The following is a 22,760-nucleotide window of genomic DNA, read 5'->3' on the forward strand; positions in this document are numbered from 1 at the left end:
CGTCAGGAACCCCTGGGTGACCATTACCATCCTATTAGTGTTCAGGAGAAGGATGCTGTGTGTCAGCTGTGTGGTTCTCCCTGGCTATGTGTGTGACTGTTGATGGGACCAGCAGCTGTGTTACCCTGTTGCGCAGGAAGGATTGCGCACAACTTTATACTTTTGTTTGTTTGATAAGTTAATTAAACTTCACTGAATTCCAAGTAAAAAAAAAATGACCTGTGATTTATGGTATTTTAAAAGCTCCAGTGTCGCATCTTTCCTCATGATATGCGACTGGAGGTGAAACCAACACAAAGGGAACTGCGCAGTCCCATCAGAGAGACGCTGCAGGATGTGACATATCTTATAATAAGGAGACAGCTCTCTCTGTACCTATTATCTCCTGAAATATTCTGTTCATTTGAAGAAGAACTCTTAAAAAATGCCCCTATTTCTTCTGGTACCGTCTCCATATTGTGGCAGAAGTTATGAATTGCTGACAAGTAGCTGTGCTGCCCTCGGTGGGTGGGTGGGGGGTACGTTGGATGTGTCATCACAACAATGACATCACACCTGAGTCTGGTGCTCGCTACCGGCACCCTCTGTGTCTGCTTCATCTGGCGTGGATCACACCTAACTTTCTAAAGTCCCAGACCTTCGTTCTATCTCCCCATTCTGCCGCTGTCCTGTCATCACCCCGATGCACTGGTACATAGCCCCCTATACCTGTAGTAATGCTGGCTGGCCGAGCATTGGTACATAGCCCCCTATACCTATAGAGACGCTGGCCGGGCGAGCACTGGTATATAGCCCCTATACCTGTAGTGACAATGGCTGGGCGAGCACTGGTACATAGCTCCCTATACCTGTAGAGATGCTGGCAGGGGAAGCACTGGTACATATCACCTATACCTGTAGTGACACTGTCTGGGCGAGCACCGGTACATAGCCCCTATACCTGTAGAGATGCTGGCAGGGCGAGCACTGGTACATATCACCTATACCTGAAGTGACACTGGCAGGGCGAGCACTGGTACATATCACCTATACCTGTAGTGACACTGTCTGGGCGAGCACCGGTACATAGCTCCCTATACCTGTAGAGATGCTGGCAGGGCGAGCACTGGTACATATCACCTATACCTGAAGTGACACTGGCAGGGCGAGCACTGGTACATATCACCTATACCTGTAGTGACACTGTCTGGGCGAGCACAGGTACATAGCCACCTATACCTGTATAGATGCTGGCTGGGTGAGTACTGGTACATAGCCCCTATACCTGTAGTGAGACTGGCTGGGCGATCACTGGTACATAGCCCCTATACCCGTAGAGATGCTGGCAGGGGAAGCACTGGTACATATCACCTATACCTGTAGTGACACTGTCTGGGCGAGCACAGGTACATAGCTCCCTTTACCTGTAGAGATGCTGGCTGGGCGAGCACTGGTACATAGCCCCTATACCTGTAGTGACAATGGCTGGGCGAGCACTGGTACATAGCCCCTATACCTGTAGAGATGCTGGCAGGGGAAGCACTGGTACATATCACCTATACCTGTAGTGACACTGGCAGGGCGAGCACCGGCACATAGCCCCCTATACCTATAGTGACACTGGCAGGGCGAGCACTGGTACATATCACCTATACCTGTAGTGACACTGGCAGGGCGAGCACCGGCACATAGCCCCCTATACCTGTAGTGACGCTGGCTGGGTGAGTACTGGTACATAGCCACCTATACCTGTATAGATGCTGGCTGGGTGAGTACTGGTACATAGCCCCTATACCTGTAGTGAGACTGGCTGAGCGAGCACTGGTACATAGCCCCTATACTTGTAGTGAGACTGGCTGGGCGAGCACTGGTACATATCACCTATACCTGTAGTGACACTGTCTGGGCGAGCACCGGTACATAGCCCCCTATACCTGTAGAGATGCTGGCTGGGCGAGCACTGGTACATAGCCCCTATACCTGTAGTGACGCTGGCTGGGTGAGTACTGGTACATAGCCCCCTGTACCTGTATAGATGCTGGCTGGGTGAGTACTGGTACATAGCCCCCTATACTTGTAGAGATGCTGGCCGGGCGAGCACTGGTACATAGCCCTCTATACCTGTATAGATGCTGGCTGAGTGAGTACTGGTACATAGCCCCTATACCTGTAGTGAGAATGGCTGGGCGAGCACTAGTACATAGCCCCTATACCTGTAGAGATGCTGGCAGGGCGAGCACTAGTACATAGCCCCTATACCTGTAGAGATGCTGGCAGGGCGAGCATTGCTACATAGCCCCTATACATGTAGAGATGCAGGCCAGACGAGCCTTGGTACATAGCCCCTTATACCTGTAGAGACATAGCACTGGTATACAGCCCCTGCATCATTGCCTCTCTGCTGTCTGTGCTTCCCATCCACTCCCCCAGCGTCTCCTTCTTACCTGTATAATTCATTTCTCTTTGTTCCTGCTGACACTCATTTTGTCACTGTTTTGGCAATATCACTTACAATCTCTGTTTCTATAAGTAATTGCCCCTCTCCCTGAGTGAGCCTGTCACCAGCCTCATGTCATCTAACTCCTTTTATGTATCCCCCGCCCGTCTCCGTTCTCTGCTCATCAGTGTTCCTGGGCTGATACCAGCAGCTGCGCCACCTGTAGTCCTGTGGTAAGAACGGAGTCGGGAATAGAAGAACGTCTTCTATACTATTAACACTGCACATGGGCCCCAGTGTCCTGTGTATTCAACTCATTTACCCCATTGGGGGTAAGTTTGGCTGTGCTGTTATTGGCACTTTGTGCTGGGAAATTTGGTTATTGATTTTCTCCTATAAATGTGTAATAAACAGCTGTGTGCTCAGTTTATATTCATATGGAACAACTTGTAGTTCTATCAGTAATTGTGTTTAGAGGCAGTACTGGATATGCCAGTACATTGTGCTTCTGGGTCCGCCTGTAGTAATGTGTGTGTGGAAATGTGTATCAGTATTTGCGGCAGGCAGGTTGTGTTAATGTTTTGTATATGTCAGTGTGTAAATTGGAATATGTCAGAGTATGCCAGTGTGAGTAGCAATATGTTTTATTGTTTGTTGGGATGTGAAATAAGTGTGTGTCAATAAGTGTATCCGAGAGTATCGGTACAGTATCATTACAGTGTATAAGGTCATTGTGTGTGGGACTGGTATTTAGTATAATAATGTGTCAGTTTAAGAATTCACTATTGTGCACTATTGAGTCACGCACTGCACAGGCCACGGAGTCACACACTGCACAGGCCACGGAGTCACACACTGCACAGGCCACGGAGTCACACACTGCACAGGCCACGGAGTCACACACTGCACAGGCCACGGAGTCACACACTCGGCACAGGCCACGGAGTCACACACTCGGCACACGCCACGGAGTCTCACACGGCACAGGCCTCCGAGTCTCACACGGCACAGGCCTCCGAGTCACACACGGCACAGGCCTCCGAGTCACACACGGCACAGGCCTCCGAGTCACACACGGCACAGGCCTCCGAGTCACACACGGCACAGGCCTCCGAGTCACACACGGCACAGGCCTCCGAGTCACACACGGCACAGGCCTCCGAGTCACACACGGCACAGGCCTCCAAATCACACACGGCACAGGCCTCCGAGTCACACACGGCACAGGCCTCCGAGTCACACACCGCACAGACCTCCGAGTCACACACCGCACAGGCCTCCGAGTCACACACTGCACAGGCCTCCGAGTCACACACCGCACAGGCCTCCTAGTCACACACCGCACAGGCCTCCTAGTCACACACCGCAACAAGCCTCCGAGTCACACACTGCACAGGCCTCCGAGTCACACACCGCACAGGCCTCCTAGTCACACACCGCAACAAGCCTCCGAGTCACACACCGCACAGGCCTCCGAGTCACACACCGCACAGGACTCTGAGTTTTTTTACTGCGCATTTCTGAGTCACACACTGCACAGGCCACTGAGTCATACACTGTGCAGTTCTGAGTCACACCACACAGTCGCTTCCGTCGGATCGCTTAGAAAATGCCCTAAAATCGCCCTGTGTATGCCCCATTAGCGGTTCATTTACTAAGAGGGGAGTTCTATTGAAGATGGGATGTTGCTATGGGCAACCAATCAGATTCTATATTATCTGTTAGAATATGCTGAATGAAAAAGTAGTAGACTCTGGTTGCTATGGGCAACATTAATTTTCAATAGAACTCCCATCTTAGTCATTAAACCCCTTAGGATTGCCAGTGCACCATAGGGTCTCTCAGAACTTTTCATGCATGCGCACATCCAAATTATTGCTGAACTGCAGGAATATCAGCGCTGCGTCCATTCCTCATCAGCCCCAATGTGTCACAATGTCCTTCGCTGCAGTGACCCCGGGAAGGCTGTGGACCAGGGGGAACTCATAACATGTGACCTGTCAGCCTCCCGTGCCCCCTACTGTTTAGAATCATTAACCCATCCCTACTGAAGACAGATGCTGGGTGTCAATAAGCCCACCTCGCCTCACGCCGGCTGCAGCTTTGCCGTACGAATAGTAATACAGTTTTCATTTCCAGATGACTGTGTGCAACCTGCCATGAAATGTCCTGCTCGATGTGCATTTTAAACAGCACCCATGTGTGGTGCGACTGCGGTGTCCAGGTATCTCTGATGGGGCCCGACACAGAAATGTTGGTCTGTGTCATCTCCCTCATTGCTGCACTAAGAGTTTTACTCTGAAATTGCTTAAAATAATCTGCAAACAAGACATTTTGGAGCCTAGTTATTATCAGGTTTTAAATAAAATTTGCAGCAATAAGAAATTTAGGTTCATTTTCAGGATGATTTCACACAAATTACCTCAACAAATATGCCCCTAGCCTAGGGCGTACTTACCATAGGTACAGGGAATGCAGCTGCTATGGGGCCCAGAGCTGAGAGGGGCCACCTTTCCTGTCAGTTACATGTGTTATATACAGGGGTGTAGCTACCATAGGTGCAGGGAGTGCAGCTGCTATGGGGCCCAGAGCTGAGAAGGGCCACATTACCTGTCACAGTTCCATGTGTTATATACAAGGGTGTACCGGTAGCTATCATAGGTGCAGGTGGTGCAGCTGCTATGGGACCCAGATCTGAGAGGGGCCACCATCCCTGTTTCATGAATTACAGCACAATTTACAAGTGTATATACCTTTTTCACTATTGACTGGTACATAGACACCCTTTTAAACTTTTGCTTGGGGCCTACAATATATCTAGTTATGCCCCTGGACTTATTGTAAAATAGCATAAAATTAACCTGAATACATTATAATATTAAATATATTTGTGGCACAATATGTAGTGGAGGTACTATAATGTGGTATAATATGATCTGGAGCACTGTAATGAGGCATAATAATAATAATAAATGGGGGTACTCTTGTGTGGCCTAATATGAACTGGGGACACTTCAATGTACAAAATGAAGTGGCGGCACTATAATGTATAATATGAACCGGGGCACTGTAATGTGGCATAATATGAAATGGGGGCACTATAGTTATGTATTAATATGAACTGGTGGCATGATATGAAATGAAGCTCCGCTGACGCCGCCCAGAAGCCCCGCCGATGCCACCCTGAAGTCCCGTTGCCGCTGCCTCCTGCTCCTTCCGTGCCACGCCCGCCCTCTTAACTCGGTGGAAATCTCCCATTATGAATCTCTGGCACAAATCTCTCCGTTGTCCCCAGCGTCTGATAACATACATATCACACTGGCTTGCTCTTTCGTCTGCAGGGTAGCTGACATGCTGTCTGTGTGTCTTTCTGTACAGTACAGATGCCATAAGCAGAGCGTACAAACCATGATGCCTCTACAAAGAGGTATAATCTGTATATGAGAAGACAGGATCGGTGCAGCCAAAACGTTTCATAGAAAATTTTATATTATTCCCTGATCTGTCTTTTCATAGCACAAGAACATTTCCTTCTTCCCAGCTCTGCACCCAACCTAGAATTAGCCTGTCCGCTTCTGCCAGAGAGTGAGCAGCAGAGAGGGTATATGTATCCAATTAACCTCTTCCTTTCTAGTGCCAGAAGAGTGTCTCACTAAAGTGCTTGTACTGATATGAATCAATTGACCTGCTCATCTCATCTGTGGCTCAGCCTTGCCCCTCTAATTCCCCTCTCTGCCTCCTAGTAGCACACATCATGGTGATTAGCGCCTGCAGTTTCTGCACGTCCTTCGCGTCCTGCCTCCGGTAAGGGTGCATGAGCAGAGCATCCGTATGTACAACGCTTAGCAATGCATCATGTTCAGCGTTTCAGCTAGATGAGCCCTGTAACACGTATGTTCCTTTCTTACAGCGCACGGCTTCATGAGCGAAGACGAGTACCTGGAGATCACGGGCATCACAAGGGAGCAGTCTGGGCTATATGAGTGCAGCGCCGCCAATGACGTGTCTATTCCCGATGTCCGAAGGGTTAAAGTCACTGTCAACTGTAAGTGAAGACAATGAGTCACCTCTTTAAATATTAAGAACCGGCCCGGAGAGAGATAAGTGCAAAGCGCCACCGGCGTTATCGCTGTAAACATATTGGCTCGCCGCTGTACAATCAATTGATAGTCGGCTTCTGCTGGCCATCATTTCTAAATCTGCTCCCTTTATTGGGGCTGCTTTATTATTCATGGGCTCTCCAGCAAGTCCAATCTCTACGCACACACAATAGACCTTCCCGGCTTCCAAATCCAAACCTTCTGAAAATACCAAACTATTTAGATTCAGGACTATTTCAGCCATTCATTTAGTTCAGAATATTATCTGGGATTATAGTCTTCTGCATGCCCAATCCCCTCTGACATACTGTATGGGGCATCAATTTGATGGTGTTTCATGACCTACATATTTCATTTGATTATTTTTAGATGTGCTATGATGCGGAATACACCTATATACTGTAGCTGTACATTATATGGGGCAATGGAGCAAAGGAAACATAGCTTTTCTATGTAGGTTTCATCATTCAGTACAAGGGGATGCACTTTGTTTGGTTACACCACAGCGAGGACACATAATACCATATGTATCCATAGGAAGGCAGGCTAGCTGCAGTGGCGGTACATGGAAAGTATTGGAGACCATATATTCATAGGAAGGCAGGCTAGCTGCAGCGGTGGTACATGGGAAGGATTGGAGACCATATGTATCCATAGAAAGGCAGACTAGCTGCTGTAATGGTGCATGGAAAGGATTGGAGACCATATTTATCCATAGGAAGGCAGGCTAGCTGCAGTGGCGGTACATGGAAAGGATTGGAGACCATATTTATCCATAGGAAAGCAGGATAGCTGCAGTGGTGGTACATGGAAAGTATAGAAGACCATAATGTATGTATCCATAGGAAAGCAGGATAGCTGCAGTGGTGGTACATGAAAAGTATAGAAGACCATACAGTATGTATCCATAGGAAAGCAGGATAGCTGCAGTGGTGATACATGGAAAGGATAGGAGACCATATGTATCCATAGGAAGACAGGCTAGCTGCAACAGTGGTACTTGGAAAGTATATAGAAGACCATATGTATACCTAGGAAGGCAGGCTAGCTACAGCGGTGGTACATGGAAAGGATTGGAGACCATATGTATCCATAGAAAGGCAGGCTAGCTGCTGTGGCGGTACATGGAAAGGATTGGAGACCATATTTATCCATAGGAAAGCAGGATAGCTGCAGTGGTGATACATGGAAAGGATAAAATACCATATCCATAGGAAGACATGCTAGCTGCAACAGTGGTACTTGGAAAGTATATAGAAGACCATATGTATACCTAGGAAGGCAGGCTAGCTACAGCGGTGGTACATGGAAAGGATTGGAGACCATATGTATCCATAGAAAGGCAGACTAGCTGCTGTGGCGGTACATGGAAAGGATTGGAGACCATATTTATCCATAGGAAAGCAGGATAGCTGCAGTGGTGGTACATGGAAAGTATAGAAGACCATAATGTATGTATCCATAGGAAAGCAGGATAGCTGCAGTGGTGGTACATGGAAAGTATCGGAGACCATATTTATCCATAGGAAAGCAGGATAGCTGCAGTGGTGATACATGGAAAGGATAAAATACCATATCCATAGGAAGACATGCTAGCTGCAACAGTGGTACTTGGAAAGTATATAGAAGACCATATGTATACCTAGGAAGGCAGGCTAGCTACAGTGGTGGTACATGGAAAGGATGGGAGACCATATTCATAGAAAGGTAATCTAGATGCAGTAGTGGTACCATTGTATGGCAGGCTAGCTGCAGTTGTGATGTAGGGAAAGTATAGGACACCATATGTATCCATAGGAAGAATATAAGAAGAGAGCAGATTTGTCTCGATGGTGGTGCACCACAGATTAATTATACACTTTAAAACTTAATAACTTTTATTAAATATACTTAATAAAAAAGGCTGCGAAAATATGACAATACTACATATAACATAGAACAAGGACAAGTGAGAAATGTGCAGTTTAAAAACTAGGGCTCATGCGGCGTCCCTTAGCACTCTATTCCCTTTAGTTACAATTTATTAATATTCCTGTTTGTTAGATGTCGTCTTTCCCTGCGTGTCGGCTATGTTGCCTGAACCACGCCCAGGGGACAAATCTGTTCACAGTGAATTTGACCAATGTATCCCTGTCTGTGCGATATATCTTATTCAAAGTTCTCAGCTGTTATGATATTGGGTCAGTCGGTTTTAATTGACACTACCTTGTTCAGTAAGAGAAAATCAATAAATCACCCATATGCCGCAGCTATAGGGTGTTTCACATAGGATAATATGCTCTTATTACTGTGTAGCGTATGGGTCACTTAATAGTGGACCACCACAGTTATAGAGAGTCTATGTAAATAGCGGGCAGATATCGCCTGGTGTGTGCTGTTTACCCTGGTACGCAAATATTATGGGCTGATATAGCGCTTCAAAATTCCCTTTCTAATAAGCCAATATCCCACAGTTTGTGGCATCGGGTGGGGACCTCATATATGCTTGTGGGTTGGTCTAGTAGGGTGGCGTATATGCGTCCAGGCGGGTGAGCCGGGCTGTGTGTAACCCGCTCCACAAGCTAGGATTGAGCCACTGAGATAGCAGCGTCACCAGGGAACAAGGTAGGTATAGAAATACGGACTGAAAGATCACAATAAAAATAACAGTTTTAAGCTAGACATTAGAGTCCTGAAAAGGACTAGAAATGCAGTCAGACAGGGGTAGGGAGAGCTAAGTGAGCGGCCGCACTGACAAAGAACTGCGAAGCGTACGCCGGCCTCCATAGCCGTGCGGCCGCTCACTTAGCTCTCCCTACCCCTGTCTGACTGCATTTCTAGTCCTTTTCAGGACTCTAATGTCTAGCTTAAAACTGTTATTTTTATTGTGATCTTTCAGTCCGTATTTCTATACCTACCTTGTTCCCTGGTGACGCTGCTATCTCAGTGGCTCAATCCTAGCTTGTGGAGCGGGTTACACACAGCCCGGCTCACCCGCCTGGACGCATATACGCCACCCTACTAGACCAACCCACAAGCATATATGAGGTCCCCACCCGATGCCACAAACTGTGGGATATTGGCTTATTAGAAAGGGAATTTTGAAGCGCTATATCAGCCCATAATATTTGCGTACCAGGGTAAAACAACACACACCAGGCGATATTTGCCTGCAATCTACATAGACTCTTTATAACTGTGGTGGTCCACTATTAAGTGACCCATACGCTACACAGTAATAAGAGCATATTATCCTATGTGAAACACCCTATAGCTGCGGCATATGGGTGATTTATTGATTTTCTCTTACTGAACAAGGTAGTGTCAATTCAAACCGACTGACCCAATATCATAACAGCTGAGAACTTTAAATAAGATATATCGCACAGACAGGGATACATTGGTCAAATTCACCGTGAACAGATTTGTCCCCTGGGCGTGGTTCAGGCAACATAGCCGACACGCAGGGAAAGACGACATCTAACAAACAGGAATATTAATAAATTGTAACTAAAGGGAATAGAGTGCTAAGGGACGCCGCATGAGCCCTAGTTTTTAAACTGCACATTTCTCACTTGTCCTTGTTCTATGTTATATGTAGTATTGTCATATTTTCGCAGCCTTTTTTATTCAGTATATTTAATAAAAGTTATTAAGTTTTAAAGTGTATAATTAATCTGTGGTGCACCACCATCGAGACAAATCTGCTCTCTTCTTATATTCTACTTATTAAATTGTCCAGTGGTAGCACACCCCCTGGGAATCTACACAAGATAGAACGACCATAGCCAATGGGGGGCTTTTTTTTCCTTTTTGAATAATTACGATTATTAATCTCTGCCCTGTGCGAATGACCAACCCAAACCTTGTATACTGTATCCATAGGAAGACAGGCTAGATGCAGTGGTCTAACCTCATTTTAAGCATTGCAAACCATATTTACTTATATGAAAGAGTGCCAGTACATATTTATTGCTGGAAGTGTAGTCTTACCTCAGAGATATCTAGTTGAAGCTGCCGCAAACCATAATCTATCAGTGGAAAGGAAAATAACCTCCATGACTAATTAGTAAAAGCACTGAGGTTCAGTCATACATAAAGGCGGGGTTACGTTGGTGACATCTTATTAAAAGCTTGGAAAACCAAATCTATACAGATAAAGGCAAGCTAACCTTGCGTACATTTTGTTGAAAGCCTGGAAGAATGTTTTTATATAAAAGCAACTAAACCTGGTGAAAGCATATTGAACTCAACCATGACCATAATTATTGCTGTAAAGACAGGCTACCCTTGATCAGATCTTCTTGAAAGCATGGAAGTTCACTTTTACTGACGTACTGTGACAGAGGGCTAACTCCTCCACATCTTATTAAAAGCATGGAAGACCCTACTTATCTAGATAAAGGCAGGATGACCTTATTGACCTCTGTTTAAATGAAGTGGAAGACCATGCGTATTGCTGTAAAGGCCGGCTATCCTTGCCAACTTCTTATCTAGGTAACAGAAGAAAGCTATCCTTATTGGAGTTTGCAAACCCTGGTGGGGAGAGTTACTGATATGTGTGTGGGTGGTGATTGGAGGGGAGAGTTAATGATAAGTGTGTGGTGATTAGAGAAGAGAGTTACTGATTAGTGTGGTGATGGAGGGGAGAGTTACTGATAAGTGTGTTATAATTGGAGGGGAGAGTTACTGATAAGTGTTTGGTGATTGGAGGGGAGTGTTACTGATAAGTGTGTGGTGATTGGAGGGGAGTGTAACTGATAAGTGTGCAGAGACTGGAGGGGAGAGTTACTGATACGTGGGTGGGTGGTGATTGGAGGGGAGAGTTACTGATACGTGTAAGATGATTGGAGGAAAGAGTTAAGCTGGGTACACATCTATACAATCCCTGTTTTCTTCCGACCGACCCTAGACCCGTCGGACCGTCCCCAAACAACAGCCGATACGCGTGTACACACCTGTACAATTTTACTTGCGACGTCCGATGTACTCCCGTCCAAACAGTCGCAAGAAAAAGATTGTACCACCGTACACACTGTCTTGATTTGGGCTATTGACACGTCATATGTGAACAAAATTATCATAATGGGCTGGGTTAGTGCATACTTATAGCAAACCACTATATACGCGAAGTTAGTCGGCCGGCAGGGTGACTGAACTTCTATATAGACGGGTTATGTGTCTAAATTTTAATCAGCCGGCAGGGTGACTGAACTTCTATATAGACGGGTTATGTGTCTACATCTTAGTCACCCTTTTACCCGGTAAACAAAAAGCATTCAGCCCTCTGACCGGTCAGCCTGGCCAGGGGTCCTGGGGAAGTGGGGGACCCCCCCTCCAGGACTTACCTGACCAGGCTGAAGCCTGGTGCTGTCCCCGGTGACCCTGTGCGGTGGTCACCGGGCTGATTGAAGTGTAAAAAAAAATAGAATAAAAACTATTGGCTTTTACTGTGGAACTATGAGTCACAGCAAGCCTCCCCCGCATGCTGGGACTTGGAGAACCACAAGTCCCAGCATGCGGGGCATTAAAGGGCCCACTAGCACTTGTAGTTCCACAGTAATAAAAATAGTCAAATAAACACACTGACACACACGAAAAATAAAACTTTAATACATCCAAAGCCCATACATACTGATACTTACCTATCTTGGGCCCGTTGGTAGGTCCCTGGGTCCGGTCCGGTGCCTTGGTTCTGGGGCTGGTCCGAGGCTCCTGCCAGCTAACTAAAATTTAGACGCAAACCCGTCTATATAGAACTTTAGTCAGCCGGCAGGGTGACTAAACTTCTATATAGACGGGTTATGCGTCTACATTTTAGTCACCAGCCCCACTACATTTTAGAACCAGCCCCAGGCCAAACCAGCCAGCAGGGTAATGCCACAGCCGGGGGGAGACTTTTTATACAAGTCCCCCGGCCAAAGCATTCAGCCCTCTGACCGGTCAGCCTGGCCAGGGGTCCTGGGGAAGTGGGGACCCCCCCAATAAAGGGGTCCCCACTCCAGGACTTACCTGACCTGGTGCTGTCCCTGGTTACCCTGTGCGAATGATTCTATTGGCAGCCTAGTGGCCAATCGGGAGCCGAGAAAGTCGGCTCCTGATTGGCCGCTAGGTGGCCAATAGAGTCAATCGGATGAGAGGCGCGGAAGATGAAACATCTCTGCGACTCTCAAAGTCCGATGGGTACCGGCGGCTGACTACGGCAGAGACGGAGAAGATGAGGGGATCTTCGCCAGAGGACCTGAGTGTGAGTAGGACTTCCTTCCACAGGTCCCCCATGGATTTCTTCGGATCCAGGACCCCGGACTCTTCAGCCCTGGAGCCCCGGAACCAAGGCACCCGACCGGACCCAGGGACCTACCGACGGGCTCAAGATAGGTAAGTATCAGTATGTATGGGCTTTGTTTGTATTAAAGTTTTAATTTCAGTGTGTATCAGTGTGTTTATTTGACTAATTTTTTTTCTGTGGAACTACAAGTGCCAGCGGGCCCTTTAATGCCCCGCATGCTGGGACTTGTGGTTCTCCAAGTCCCAGCATGCGGGGGAGGCTTGCTGGGACTCATAGTTCCACAGTAAAAGACAATAGTTTTTATTCTATTTTTTTTTTACACTTCAATCAGCCCGGTGACCAATGCACAGGGTCACCAGGGACAGCACCAGGCTTCAGCCTGGTCTGGTAAGTCCTTGAGGAGGGGGATCCCATTATTGGGGGGGTCCCCACTTCCCCAGGACCCCTGGCCAGGCTGACCGGTCAGAGGGCTGAATGCTTTGGCCGGGGGGACTTGTATAAAATTCTCCCCCCGGCTGTGGCATTACCCTGCTGGCTGGTTTGGCCTGGGCTGGTTCTTAAAATACGGGGGACCCCTAGTCATTTTGTCCCCCGTATTTTGGGAACCAGCCCCGGACCTGGAGCCTGGGGCTGGTTTTAAAAAACCAGCGAAGCCCTATTTTCGGGTTTCCTGATTTTTTTAATACCAGCCCCGGCTCTTCAGCCTGGTGCTGGTTACAGCCGTGGGGGGGGGGACCCCACTTCGTTTTTTTTAAATGGGTAAAAGGGTGACTAAAATGTAGACGCATAACCCGTCTATATAGAAGTTTAGTCACCCTGACGGCTTCTTAAAATTTAGACGCAAACCTGTCTATATGTGCTGTAGGAGAAATCATGCAGCTATGGAACGCCCACATGGGCATTCCAGCTTTGGCAGTATAGTCGCAAGGACGGCCAGCATATCGGTCGGACGTGCGTACACACTGCACTTTTGTTCCGATATGGGGCAGTCCTGTCGGCTGAAAATTAAACAGCAAAGAACCTTCGACCGACCGAGTGTGGACAGACGACTGTTTTTTGTCGTTTATCGCTCGTACGGGACAGCGTACACACCTATACAGTTGAACCCAGAACGGAAGAACGGTCCGACGATTGTATATATGTGTACCCAGCTTTACTGATACGTGTGTGGTGATTGGAGGGGTGAGTTACTGATAAGTGTGTGGTGATTGGAGGCGAGAGTTACTGATAAGTGTGTGTGTGGTCACTGGAGGCGAGAGTTACTGATAAGTGTATTGTGATTGGAGGGGCGAGTTACTGATAAGTGTGTGGTGATTGGAGGAGAGAGTTACTAATACATGTATGATGACTGGAGGGGAGAGTTACTGATACGTGTGTGGTGATTGGAGGGGGATGTAACTGATACGTGTGCATTGTTTCCAGAATATCATTGTGTATATGTCATATGGGTCCTGTATTTATTATTCCCCATTTGTGTGGATTGCGCTAGCCTTTTGTGATTCATTTCTGTAATCTCCATGTTAACATTTCTGCAAGCTCTGCTACCTCATGTTCCAGGAATAATACGGAACTCTGAGCTCATAATTTGTATTTTATTGCTTGTTTTTCTGATGTCTTGTTAGCATGCCTGTGCGGTGTTCCTGGGACGTGACAGCAGATTCTTCATGTAAAGCCAACATTAGCATATTGATTGTGTATTACTATCAGCATCACATAACAATCGATTGGCATCTTAGTTTATCTAAAAGGATTGTGCACTTCAGAGGTTTACAATGCCTGCTCACAGATACAATGTCATTCATGTGGGGGGCAAGATTTGTCAATCTATCATGTATATATATTATATATGTGTTCCCTGATACTCTATATGTCTGTGTGGGCTCCCTAAGGATTTTGGGAAGGGTGTTCTCTGATGCATTATATGTGTGTGGGGGCTCCCAGATACTGTATATGTGTGTAGGGGCTCCCTAAAGCATTATACATGTATGTGAGTTCCTATATAACTCTTGGGAGTTTATTTACTAAAATGGGAGTTCTATTGAAGATTGGATGTTTCCTGTAGCAACCAAACAGAATGTACTTATTTATTTAGCACCTTCTAGTTGATAATAGATAGAATCTGATTGGTTGCCCATAGCAACATCCCATCTTCAATAGAACTGCCATCTTAATAAATAAACCCCTATATATCTGTAGGGTTTCCCTAAGGTTCTATATGTTTGTCTATGTATGGGCTGCCCAATACTCTACATGTGTGTTGTTTGATTTATTAGTTAGAAGCATTGATCAGTCACACCACAGTACCTCTATTAAATATATAAGCTTATTGTAACATTAGACACTGGTTGTATGTCCTTTGCAGATCCGCCATATATTCTCGATGCACGGAACATCGGAGTCCCTCTGGGCCATCAAGGTATCTTGCAGTGTGATGCATTGGCTGTGCCAGCTGCTGACTTCTTCTGGTACAAGGAAGATAAGAGGTACTAACACTGACCACACATAAATGTTACAGCTGCTAGACGTAGCTTGGCTGCAGTACTTGAGTATGTTCCACAGGGAGTGAGGGCATAGACACATAGGTCCACCATGTGTGACAGTGTCCATTTAATGTGCTGGACGGGATATATCTCTGGATCCATCGCCCCCATAATGTTACTGTAGAGGGGCAGGGAGGAGTTACACATGTGTAGATGGACATGGAGGAGTCACACATGAATACATGGGCAGGGAGGAGTCACAGATAAGTAGAGGGGTAGGGAGGAGTCACACTTCAGAGAGGAGTCACACCTGAGTAGAGGGACAAGGAGGAGTCATACGTGTAGACAGGGCCGTCTTAACAGCAGTGTGGGCCCCTGGGCAAAGCAATGCACTGGGGCCCTTACCCAGCAACAGCTTTGATGTCCCACGGGTGGCAGGGGGTGGTCTATCTTCCACTCAATATGTAGGACCTGGAGCAGTAACTTCTGCTTATTACTCCTTTACTGCACAGGTGGTGGGAGGGAGAACACTAACGTGTGGAAGGGGGCACTGAGCTGAATGAAGGGTCCCTTGTAAATGACTTCCAGGGAGGTAGGGGGTGTTTTATACGCAGGGGAGGGTTGGATAATGGAGTGGGCTTAATATTCGTCATTTTCCGGTGGAAGTGCAGCTTGTTTGACTGCAGATATCGCCGTTATCTGGAAATAGATTTCTTAGTCTTCAATAGTATTAAAACCTACAGTCCCAACTTTCAGGAGGTGCTGGGGACTTGGGGATCAGAGATCAGGAGCCAGAGCAATCCATTGACAAAAATATAAAACTGTACACTAGACGTTTGGAGCTGGAGCAGGGACCGGCTGCTGGAAGGCTGATATCTCTGGTTCTGGGCATGATAGAGACAAGCCGCTAGTGTCGACAGAAAGGGGAGAGTCCCAGCTTTTGAAATATACTCTCAGAAAAACTCTAAGTCAGAGAGAACCTGAGAAATATGACTGGGAATTGCAATAAACAGGTCGGATGTGGACTGCTGTTTTGAAGTTGGATATCTCCAGTTCCCCAAGGCCGATTTTCAAAATTCTGGTATCCCTGGAAAAAGGAGATCCTCAGCTATCAGGAGGGGGCCCATATACACCTGGGGCCCCTGGGCAAGTGCCCATTTAGCCCATACGAAAAGACGGCCCTGCGTGTAGAGGGACAAGGAGGAGTCACATCAGAGTAGAGGGACAAGGAGGAGTCACACATGTGTAGAGGGACAAGGAGGAGTCACACGTGTGTAGAGGGACAAGGAGGAGTCACACGTGTGTAGAGGGACAAGGAGGAGTCACACGTGTGTAGAGGGACAAGGAGGAGTCACACGTGTGTAGAGGGACAAGGAGGAGTCACACGTGTGTAGAGGGACAAGGAGGAGTCACACGTGTGTAGAGGGACAAGGAGGAGTCACACGTGTGTAGAGGGACAAGGAGGAGTCACACGTGTGTAGAGGGACAAGGAGGAGTTACACATGTGTAGAGGGACAAGTAGGAGTCTGACGTGTAGAGTGACAGGGATTAGCCACACCTGAGTAGAAGGACAGGGTGGATTTGCACAGGAGTAGGCAGGTTGGCATGCAGAGGTGGAGCAAGGGGAGGGACAGGGGAGAGGTGCACAGAAGTTGGGGGGGGGGCAGATGTCCAGGAGCTGGGGAACATGAACATATAATTTACAGTCATGTTTTGCATTGCCAGGCTGACTGACTCCCGGAAAGGAGTGAAGGTGGAGAACAGAGAGACGTATTCTCGTGTAACCTTCTTCAATGTCTCTGAGCAGGATTACGGTAACTACACGTGTGTTGCAATGAACCGCCTAGGACACAGCAACGCCAGCGTCATCCTGTTCGGTAAGTCGGGGACTGATTTGGGAAAGGGCTTCTGTAATGATGTCTAGAGGAGTGTTTCAGTCTGGAACCTTATAAAACAAAAGCTTATCTACCTCCACAGCGCCCTTTAGTAGACGGTTTTATCTCATTCCCATTAAGTCGGCATTGAGAAGATGTTATCCTCTAACACTTCCCTGCCCTCTGCGCCACATTTTCAGCTCGAGGACGTTCATTATTGGAGCCAGCAGCCATCATTTCCCTCCGTCCGCTGCCCCCAGCATGATACGTGAGGACGATGACCCGTTATATCAGTCTGGTCAGGGTTCACTGAGTAGCAATTTGGGGAGAAATAAACCTGAATGGATGAAAGAGGTTTTTCAGCAAGAATCGAGTATAAAAGAATCATTTATTCCTGCGCGCTGCGGTTCAGAAGCACAAACCTTATCTCATATCGGGATTTCTCAGATTCCTGCCAGTTTTTCACACCAAATGGGAAAAAATATAGAAAATTTATATATAACCTTTTGTTTTGTTGTTTACCCTGGTAATTTTCAGTGGCGTCCGTGGGGGCTGATAAGAGAAGTGTTTTCTATATTGTATTCACACAGTGCATGGTTTCTCCATCTTCCTGTGTTGTGGGTCTGTGTCTGGGGTATAAAACGGCTTCTGATGAGCGGAAATAAAGTCTTGCTTAGACCGTGATACGGTCTGATTGGTAGGAAATGAATCCCACAGTGTAATAAGAGTCTATTCCAGGTTGGCCGCATAGCCGAAACGCAATACATACCTCAATTACTTCCTAGATAAAATGTAGCTTGGGAAGTATTACAGGTTTATACAGTATGTGACCAGAAATGCAGGATTGGGGGAATTGGGCATATTTATTAAAGGGTTATGGTGTAGCGGATCGACCATGTTAACAGGCATGTTATGGTCGACCACCCTTAGTCGAACCCGTCTAGTTAGATGCCTAAACATAGTCGACTGCGTCTAGATCAACAGTAACAGTAGTTAATCGCCAGCGTTAGAGTGACGGGTGTGTGGGACATGTTCACATGGTTATCATGAGTTTTTGACGTTTTTTGGTGCCGAATGTCACAGGGGTCCCCGTGCTCGACACACGATTATAATCTCACTCTATGTCCACTTGGATAGTAAAGTATGAATCAAGTCAACCTGTGACAGTTGTCACCAAAAAATGTGAAAAACTCATGTTGACCATCGACTCCGCTCCTGTCGCTCTACCGCTGGTGTATATCATCCTTTACTTTCTTTCTAGACATTAACAACTATCTTTAGACATCTAACTAGATGGGTCAACCATAGCATGGTCGATGAAGGCATCGTAGATCCATTGACCGCATACCACTTCAAAGGCAGTGCAGAACCGGAAATAAAAATGTTAATGCGGTATTTGCTGAAAACATGAACATACATGCAAAGCACACACATGCGGTATACACACAAGCTTCCGTTCAGTGTCTCTGGCTCTGTGTCGTTACATCCATGCATCTTGAAGCATTTTGTGTCAATTGTGTTACGAAGTTGGGGGAGGGGGTTTCAAAGTCGTCCGTGTGTTTGGTCAGAGCATGTGTACAAATCCGACCAACGTCGGCACCAAGGATAGGGCTGGTGACAGTTGGCTGCTGATGATTACACTGATGGCTGGCTCTCAATACAAGCGGATATCCGCATTTATGTCCAAACGCTCAAACTCACGAACTCTGACTCGCCAGATAAAGTCAACATTACCCAGCTTTCCTTCAGATGTTAATGTCAATTCTGGGAATAATTTTCAAGCTAGTGAGCCTTATGATTTTAGGCTTATTCAGTTTATCGTGATAAGAGAAGTAGGTCGTATAAGTCAGAAGTGTTTCCCACGCTGATTGTGATTGGCATAAGTGCCAGAAAACTACTTGTTATTTTCTTTGTGATTAATGCCACCCTACGAAATTCAGGTCAAAGTATTTCAGATGCGGGGCTCTTAGCAGGCAGTCATCCAGAGGCGGGGTTCTTAGCAGGCAGTCATCCAGAGGCGGGGCTCTTAGCAGGCAGTCATCCAGAGGCGGGGCTCTTAGCAGGCAGTCATCCAGAGGCGGGGCTCTTAGCAGGCAGTCATCCAGAGGCGGGGCTCTTAGCAGGCAGTCATCCAGAGGCGGGGCTCTTAGCAGGCAGTCATCTAGAGGCGGGGCTCTTAGCAGGCAGTCATCCAGAGGCGGGGCACTAAGCAGGCAGGCATACAGAGGCGGGGCACTTAGCAGGCAGGCATGCAGAGGCGGGGCACTTAGCAGGCAGGCATGCAGAGGCGGGGCTCTTAGCAGGCAGTCATACAGAGGCGGGGCACTTAGCAGACATCACACCGAGATGGGGGGTTAGCAGTTTAGCATCACATGTTATACCCCTGGCCTCTTACCTTAATACTGAATATCTATGCTACTGTATGTTTTCTCACAATAGGGTGGCTAGATGGGGTTTTGTGACATATTTTGATAGGATATCTTTGTTTTGCACCTTCTTGCCACTGACTGACTGACTGACTAACTATGATGGCCAATATATTACATATATTATTTACTATACAGTATAACGTATATACAATGAGCCTGTTCCAGGAAAGACATCATTGGGACATAGATAGAGGGAACATTTAAACAACACAATAAAACTCCAAGTCAGTCACACTTCTGTGAAATCAAACTGTCCACTTAGGAAGCAACACTGATTGACAATCAATTTCGCATGCTGTTGTGCAAATGGAATAGACAACAGGTGGAAATTATAGGCAATTAGCAAGACACCCCCAATAAAGGAGTTGTTCTGCAGGTGGTGACCACAGACCACTTCTCAGCTCCTATGCTTTCTGGCTGATGTTTTGGTCACTTTTAAAAGCTGGCGGCGCTTTCTAGCGGTAGCATGAGACGTAGTCTACAACCCACACAAGTGGCTCAGGTACAGTAGTGCAGCTCATCCAGGATGGCACATTAATGCGAGCTGTGGCAAGAAGGTTTGCTATGTCTTTAGTGTCCAGAGTATGGAGGTGCTACCAGGATACAGGCCAGTACATCAGGAGATGTGGGGGAGGCCGTAGAAGGGCAACAACCCAGCAGCAGGACCGCTATATCCGCCTTTGTGCAAGGAGGAACAGGAGGAGCACTGCCAGAGCCCTGCAAAGTGACCTCCAGCAGGCCACAAATGTGCATGTGTCTACTCAAATGAAGGTGGTATGAGGGCCCGACGTCCACAGGTGGGGGTTGTGCTTACAGCCCAACACTGTGCACCAAGATTGGCAAATTCGCCACTGATGCCTTGTGCTCTTCACAGATGAAAGCAGGTTCACACTGAGCACATGTGAGACATGACAGAGTCTGGAGAGGAAACAGGGAATGTTCTGCTGCCTGCACCATCCTCCAGCATGTTTGGCAGTGGGTCAGTAATGGTGTGGGGTGGCATTTCTTTGTGTTTGCCAGAGGTAGCCTGACATGACCGGTTTGGCAGTGGGTCATTAATGGTGTGGGTTGGCCCTCCATGTGCTCACCAGAGGTAGCCTTACTGCCATTAGGTACCGAGATGAAATCCTCAGACCCCTTGTGAGACCATATGCTGGTGCGGTTGGCCCTGGGTTCCTCCTAATGCAAGACAATGCTAGACCTCATGTGGCTGGAGTGTGTCAGCAGTTCCTGCAAGATGAAGGCATTGATACTATGGACTGGCCCGCCTGTTCCCCAGACCTGAATCCAATTGAGCACATCTGGGACATCATGTCTCGCTCCATCCACCAATGCCACGTTGCACCACAGACTGTCCAGGAGTTGCGGATGCTTTAGTCCAGGTCTGGGAGGAGATCCCTCAAGAGACCATCCTCATTAGGAGCATGCCCAGGCATTGTAGGGAGGTCATACAGGCACGTGGAGGCCACACACACTACTGAGCCTCATGTTGACTTGTTTTAAGGACATTACATCAAAGTTGGATCCGCCTGTAGTGTGTTTTTTCCACTTTAATTTTGAGTGTGACTCCAAATCCAGACCTCAATGGGTTAATACATTTTATTTCCATTGATAATTTTTGTGTGAGCAGGGTGTGTGTGTATATAAATTCATCCAGCGGCACTCCCAAATAAAACAGTTGCAGACCAGTTTCATGCAACATTTCAATGTATTTATTTTCACATCGTCACATTTGCCTGATGATGATCTGAAATTAAATACATCAACGTTGCATGAATCTGTTCTGCAATTGTTTGGTTTGGTAGTGCCACTGGAAGAAGTTTGCATACACTAGACTCCTGCCGTGGATCTCTAGATACAGAAGGCACCCACTTTGACTATACAACTGGGAGTGCTGTCCATCAAGACTATATATATATTTATATAATCATGGAAGATCGCACTCATTTGCATATATACTTGTCTGGAAATGCACAAGTTTGCACGGTTCGTAATAATTAAATAATAGCACTCACCCTCCTGTGACCAAAAAGGATTGAAGAATCTTCAAGGTAAAGGGTCCAGCAAAATTTTATTCAGGCATAAAGCCGTGCCTGTGTATCCTTTATGCCTGAATAAAATTTTGTTGGACCCTTTACCTTGAAGTGCCGGTTCTTCAATTCTTTCTTGCCACAGGAGGGCGAATGCTATTATATATGTATAGATAGAATGATGTTTCAATTGGATCCCTGCAGTGTCGGGATGGGCAAGTTGCAAACAATGAGTCACATGACCCTACAGTTTGTATAGGGATTAATGTGGGCATAAAGGGACAGAGATGGGGAAAGTTTATATCCATATCCCACCTTTATACAACTAGTACTGTACCTCACAAGTCCCCTCTTAGGTAACCCCAGGTACAAGGTTCCACCTTTATGACAGTCTGAAAGTGCAGGATGTGTAGGCCAAGATCACAGACCTATCTCAGTGGCAGTGTAAGGCGTAGACAGCGGCTGACCAAACACCATCCCATTACTTTCTGTGAGCTTGCAAGGCCTTCGCTGTACGTCTGCAGAGCAGGACGCCATCCGTTCCATTTCCATCATCCATGCAGGGCAGCAAGATTTCCCCAGCTGTCTCTACATCATCATTGCAATTGATTTTCAGATAAATAAAAACTCACATTTCCGGCCGTTTGTCTAGAGATGGTAACTTTAATGCAAAGTCAATATCCGGCACCTCCAAGCTGACAGCGTTCTATTTCACAGTTTTTCGCTTGTGTTCAAATCACTTTTGTTTGATTTAATTTGTGTATTCTGTTGTGTAAACGCCAATCCTTTTATCCCCCCCCCTGTATCTCCTTACGTAGAAATATTCCAGTCCACCAGCTCGCCCTTACTGCAAGGTCAGTACAGTGCTCCCCTGTGTCTTGTTCATCCCGGTTCTACTCCCTGTGCCCGCAATGAGCCGTGTGTCTGTTAATCTTCGAGTCTTGTTATTGCCTTCCCATAATGCTCCTGGGCTTGCACTGACCTGTGTGTATTTTATGTTGACTATTTATGTGATGTCATTAAAGCTCAGTAATCAATCTGGCGTCTGCTGGAATCTGTCTTCACCCATTACATACCTGCACTTTTCTGTGTGTACTACAGACCCTGCGTCCTCCTTATATATTAATTTTCTGTGCTCGTTATCTGCCGCCGGTCCACGTTTT

General features: G+C 46.9%; 1 protein-coding gene across 7 annotated transcripts in view; it reads left to right on the forward strand.

The window, feature by feature from the left end:
• NTM (neurotrimin) overlaps positions 1–22,760 on the forward strand; it is a 690,049-nt gene that overhangs the window by 647,446 nt on the left and 19,843 nt on the right. For 4 of the 7 annotated variants that reach the window (XM_083162887.1, XM_083162888.1, XM_083162889.1 and 1 more), the window contains exons 5-8: positions 6,327–6,461; positions 15,147–15,267; positions 16,990–17,141; positions 22,416–22,451. In XM_083162887.1, the coding sequence (XP_083019013.1) occupies positions 6,327–6,461; positions 15,147–15,267; positions 16,990–17,141; positions 22,416–22,451 (444 nt within the window). The remainder of the gene's footprint in view (positions 1–6,326; positions 6,462–15,146; positions 15,268–16,989; positions 17,142–22,415; positions 22,452–22,760) is intronic. The other 3 variants (XM_083162890.1, XM_083162891.1, XM_083162893.1) reach the window with 1 other exon arrangement.

This window comes from Crinia signifera, chromosome 19 (assembly GCF_055691185.1).
Source record: "Crinia signifera chromosome 19, ASM5569118v1, whole genome shotgun sequence".
Classification (NCBI taxonomy): domain Eukaryota; kingdom Metazoa; phylum Chordata; class Amphibia; order Anura; family Myobatrachidae; genus Crinia; species Crinia signifera.